Genomic DNA, 6,433 nt, shown 5'->3' on the forward strand with positions numbered 1-6,433 from the left:
GAGATTTCTTATGTACATATTTTTATATTTAATATATCATTGCTATGATATGATAAATACATTATACAAAGTATGTCTGTATGTATAGATAATTTAAATATATTTAACATATATTTGACATTATATATAAATACATATATTTTTTTAATGTAAATTTTTATATATTTATATCCATTATTATATAAAAAAATTCCTAAATTAATAACAATAGCAAACACACACACAACAAAACAAATTAAAAAATTATAATACATAATTTTTTCTTAAATTATTTAAAATAGCAAAAACCCTCTTCATCTCTCTCTTTATATATAAAACAATTACATAATACATTTTTCTAATTGTTTAGTTAATCAAAATAAAATAAAACTATAGTAACAATTATATAAATGTTTATATATAAAATATACAGACACACATATAAAAATTTAATATTTATGTAATAATATATATATATATATTGTAGTATATCATAATTTTTTTCGTATATAGTTCTTATGTAATTAAAACAGGATGTTTTATTTATTTGTGTGTATTTTGATGTTTATTAGAGTATCATGTCATTAGGTTAGAAACGTACACATATAATCTAATAAAACTGAGTTGAGTCTCTTGTGTTGTATTATATGACGTGTCTACATCGAGTCTTTCATGAGCCTCGATTTCAGTGAAGATGCTGCGTATGCAGATGTTACACAGCAAGGCAGTTTTTGGATCAGAACTAGACCAAAGGCCGAGAACGGAGACGCCAAACGTAGCTGAAGATCTCAAAGCGACTATCAGCTTGACAGCATGTGTTTTCACTTTTCATTTTGGTTTTTTCATTAAGCGGATGTGTCACGAATAATCAGTGCACCGTTGATTCGCTGCTCTAATTTCTGGACGCAGGCTGATGTTTATGGCTGCGTTTCAACAGTAATTCACGCTCGCAACAATACATGCTTTGTTTCAGGAGAGGACTCGGGACGTGTGGGACTGCTTGATGAAAAGTGTTGCTTTATGGGAAAACACACTGAAGGAAAGACACAAGAGTGTATTGAACCCAATGAGAACGGACCCTCTTAACAGCACTCTCTGAAATAGGCTTCAGGTCAAAGGTCAAGAATCCTTCAGGTCGAGGTCAAAGGTCAAGACTGAGGCATGTGCCTGAGGCCAGGATTGTTCCTTTCACATTTTTCTGTCTCAGCCATTCCTTCATGAACACTACAAACATGCCTACACCTTTCAGACTTACTTCTAATTATTTTTCTAGATTGACCGATACAGGCATCTTAAAGGTTGAAGCTGATAACTAGAGAACAGAGCAAATGATGGTCAATATAATGTTGATACTTTATATACATAATAAAATTGTAATAAATATTAAACAGAAATTATCATTGGCAAAGAATGAATGAATGAACTAGACGTCGACTGATAGTCAATTAAACCGATAATGATAACTAGATTGGCACTGGCCAATAACCGATTAATCAACTGATCATTTTTAGAATGGATAGTGAATGAAAACAAACATAAGCCTTCTCAGCTGCTCCAGCAACGGAAAAACTACCGGCATGAATTTCTGACGATTTTGGCAATCGGTTATCGGTACCGATTAATCGGCAAAACCCATCAACTGGTCGACCACTAGAATGAACACTTAGCACCCTAACTTCCAGAAAATAAGTCACACAAGGTCAAAACTGTATTGTTGAGAGAGAAAAAACAGAGAAATGTATTAATTATAAAAATAATGTAAAATACTGATAAATTAGGGCTGGACGATATGGCCAAAATTTATATCACGATATATTTCTTAATTTCGGTCGATACGATATAATTCCGATATCGATATGAACACTATTTAAAAAAGCCTTGTAAAAACTGCCAAGAACGCCCACAACAGATGTCTGTGCATACAAACTTATGAAAAATGAATTTGCCAAGTCTATGACACCTCATATAAAACCATATAATACTTTAGAGAAAAAAAAAACAGCACAAATAAATGAGTGTTCACCTTTTATTTGTATTTAGCCTTCATACAAACAAGAAATGTGAAATCACTGTCAAATAAACATCTCAGACTCACCTTATTAATTATTAATATCTTCTAACATACCAGTCAAAAGTTTTTGAACAGTAAAAAATACTCAACTGTATATTGATAATCAGCAAATCAGCATATTAGGATGATTTCTGAAGATCATGTGGCACTGAAGACTGGAGTAATTATGTTGAAAATTCAGCTTTGATCACAGGAATAAATTACATTTTAAAATATATTCAAATAGAAAATATTTCTAAATTACGATAAATAAAACAAAATGTTTACAAACACTACGACAAATCCTTCAAATGTAATGGTATTCAGAACAGAACAGGGATGAGAACTCTAAGTAAACAAACAAATTATAGTGCCGTTTATTATAAACAAGATTTGTCAAACAAGAAGTGCCAAGCCAAACAAATTTATTTAAAGCGAAACGATCCACTATACAAATAAACTTATGCGCACGTTTCACAGCACATTTCAGATTATTAAAAAAAATGCAACTTAAATTCCATAAAACAGGGTGCACGATATTTCAAATTTTACTTTTAATGATCTGAAAACAGAGAATGTACATTATCATTGCAAAGCGATATATATATCATAACTGATATAATTTTTGTTTTATACCCTGGAATATTTATTGAAATGATAATATAATATAATATAATATAATATATACAAATGTACTTTTTTAAATTCTCATATATAAATAATTATGACTGATTGATGATTATTAGTCAAACTGAAAGCAATCTAACAATAAAAGAAAAGATCGCTGCTCTTGATTGAACTACAGTACTTTTGTAGTTTTAATAATCCATTTATTTGTAATGAACACACTGAAGTGATTTTTACATTTGATTATTTGTTTTTCTCTCTTGAATGCTTTTGTTTAGATGTAAACTGAAAAAAGTAATGCACTATTTGTTTCTTTCTTATATTTGTTCTAATGTTGTTGTTGTTTTTTTTGCATCTGTTCTTATTTTTAATAACAAAGATAAAATAAAAAATGGCTATATTGCGATTATTAATATAGTAATTAATATTAAGAAAGGAAGTGGAGGAAACAATGCAACGTTGCAGGTGATTTTGCTTTGGAACCTTAACTGACTTTGCTGACTTTGTCAACTTCAAACGGGTGTAGCTCAGTCATTTTTCATCAGATTCCAACAATTCATACATCATTTTGAATGTGAAAAATAAAATAACTCATTTTTGAAAATTTGCTCATTGTCACAGGTCACATATGTTATTTTAGTATCACTGCTATTTAAATCATCATTATGATTCTATTATTTTTACTAATATTATGAGTTACTTTTTAATTTTGTTTTCCATTTTTTTATGTTAGTTAAATTTAGTAATTTTGTTGTTTATTTTTGTGATTTTTATAAATTTTTGTTATTTAAAAAATGTCTATATGATTTTTTATTCATTTTTATTTAAGTTTTAGTTATTTTATCACATCAAGTTTAATGCAAACAAATGCAACATTTTTACATTTTGTTTCAGTTTATTTCAAGTAACAATTTTTTTATTGTTTTATTTTATTTATAGTTTAGTTAACGACTATATCCATCATCAAGCAGTTGATGGTTGATAGCTAATTGAGGGCCTTATAATCTCACATAATAAAATTAATATATAATATATATATATATATATTAATAGAGGGACCCAATCCATAGATCTAACCACCTACAACATGCTACCAACCACATAGCAACCACCTATAACACCCTAGCAACTACACAGAAAACAACTCCAAACACCTTAGCAACTGCACAACAACCACTGCGCTGAGTTCTGCATAGTCAAACACCACTCATTTTTTAGAAAATAAAATTGACTTCTTTATAACACAGCATTCAAAAATCAAACGTGATTTATAATGCATCAGATTATTTTTTCAACAGACGTGCCTTTGAGTAAAAACACTGTAGATAAAAGCATGAAAGAGCTGCTAGACACAATTCATGATTAATATCAGCTGTTGTAGAAGTGTTAATTGGGGTCTCAACATTAGCGCGATAACCAGACGCCTGATTAATTAGCAATCAAACCCACACAGACATGACACTAATGACGGGAAACTGTGAGACGCTCAAGCGATGGAAAACATGACATTTACACACTGAAGATCAGCGATGACACGCATGACACAAATCAGGCTCAAGTTCACTGAAAACATCAAATCACACTGACTTTAATGCGTTACTGCTCTTATTGTGAATGACTGTGAATTATATATTTTTTTTTTTATTTGAACACTTTACAATATTGGCAACTTTAGATTATACCGAAAATATTAGAGTAAAAAAAAAATTATTTATCAAATGATTGCATGGCGAAAAATTAGTTTGACATACTAGAATCAGCCCTGCAAACTAAATATAAAAACAGAAAAATTTATTTTATAGAAATATATTTAATTTGTTCCTTAAAATAAAATAAATGTTAACTGAAAAAAAAAAAACTTGTTTAAAAAATATTTCAGCTAGCTACCAAAGCAACATTTTCCATATTTATTTCCATGGTTAAAACAAAAATTTAATTTAAAATTAATTTTAAAAACTATATATGTATAAATATAGCCTACAGACACTATATAAAAATATATAAATGACAAAAAAACTAAAAACAACTCAATTCTTAAATCTTTAAAAAAAGATGAAAATATAAAAATAAAAATTAATTCAAACTATAATTAAAATCTATATCATTTTATTAATATAAACAAACAAACACTGACCATAACAAAATTACTTACTTTCCTTTATTGTCCACAAGTGGAAATTTGTCTTTGGCTTCACAACACATTATACCCCCCCAGAAATCTAACAGTATCCAGATTTTAAAATGTCCAAGTTGATATGTCCATAACTTCACAACTTATTTGCATGTTCATGATTATCTGATGTCAATTAATGGTCACTTGATCAAATATTTAATTGTTTTATGTTTTATGATGATTGTTGCTATTTTCAAATGATTTACTAATTTATTTATTTTTTAATTGTTTTATGATTTTATTAATTATTAGCTATTTATTGACTCACAAACCCCAGTTTGTGGCTTTAAGTGATGTCAAAAAAGTAATGTAACTTTATAGCAAGTAATTAGATTTTAATTAAAGATTACAAATGCAAACAGATTTTTTCCTTTATGATCACATGCAGTGATGCATAATTCGCATAAAGTCCAGGAACAGCTTCAAGAAAGGAAGTGGAGCTTATTGTGTTTTCTGGATGGATGCTGGTTTTCAGTGAGATGGAGAGTATGGATGCACTGCAGAGATGGCATGTATGTTTGTTGTGTGCAAACATCACGTGTGCCAGGAGGTGTGTGTGTGTGTGTGTGTGTGTAGTGACCTGTGCTTTGGCCAGTCTCTTCTCCAGTGCGTCTCTCTCTCTCTCGGTCTGCAGCAGCCGCTGGTTGAGCTCCACCACGTCACCCTTCAGAGACGCCAGAGCAGCCAGATGCAGCTGCGCACACACACACACACACACACACATTACAGCACGCAGACATTAAATCACAACCTGCACAGTCTGTTTCTCTGGTGAGCTTGGACTTTATATAAACATGTACTGTTCAGTAGTCTGCAATAATTATGATTTTTTAAAATGTTTTTGATGGAAGTCCCTTCTGCTCACCAAGGCTGCATTTATTTGATTGGAAATACTGCAAAATTGTGAAATATTATTTCAATTTAAAATAGCTGTTTTCTATGTGAAAAATGTATCTGTTAGACTGTAATGTATTTCTGTGATGCGCAGCTGTATTTTCAGCATCAGTACTCCAGTCTTCAGTGTCACATGATCTTCAGAAATCATTATAATATGCTGATTTGCTGCTGATTTGCTGATGTTGAAAACTGTTGTGCTGCACAATATTTCTGTGGAAACTGTGATACATTTTATTTTTCAGGATTCACAGATGAATAGAAAGTTCAAAAGAACAGCATTTATTTGAAATAGAAATCTTTGTGACATTAGAAATGTCTTTACTGTCACTTTTGATCAATTTAATGCTTTCTTACTGAAAAAAGTATTAATTTCTTAAAATCTTACTGACCCATTTGAGTGAACATAATCATCATCATCATCGTAACAGATCTGACAAAACTATAATTTCTTTACATGTAAAATGTTTTTGCAGTAGAAACACACACACACTGCTGTCTGGTCGTCTACTGGCATCAGCAGCTAAACATGAAATCAACCTCCATTTGAATTCTACAGTGGATCTGTGATGTCTGCTCAAATCTATTTCACACCTCAGCAGAGAGAAAGAAAGAAAATCCTGAGAGCTTATGAGAACCAGCCACACACACACACACACACACACACACACACAAAACCTCTTTGAAACACACTCTCACACACACTCTCA

The 6,433-nt window shown here is 30.5% G+C and overlaps 1 protein-coding gene across 1 annotated transcript in view; it reads right to left on the reverse strand.

Annotated features, from left to right (window-relative positions):
• The window catches only part of mcc (MCC regulator of WNT signaling pathway), an 89,185-nt gene that overhangs the window by 44,199 nt on the left and 38,553 nt on the right, over nt 1-6,433 (reverse strand). Inside the window, exon 4 of the mRNA XM_016503973.1 lies at nt 5,410-5,523. Within this exon, the coding sequence (XP_016359459.1) occupies nt 5,410-5,523 (114 nt within the window). The remainder of the gene's footprint in view (nt 1-5,409; nt 5,524-6,433) is intronic.

This window comes from Sinocyclocheilus anshuiensis, unplaced genomic scaffold, assembly GCF_001515605.1.
Source record: "Sinocyclocheilus anshuiensis isolate Anshui unplaced genomic scaffold, SAMN03320099.WGS_v1.1 scaffold298, whole genome shotgun sequence".
Classification (NCBI taxonomy): domain Eukaryota; kingdom Metazoa; phylum Chordata; class Actinopteri; order Cypriniformes; family Cyprinidae; genus Sinocyclocheilus; species Sinocyclocheilus anshuiensis.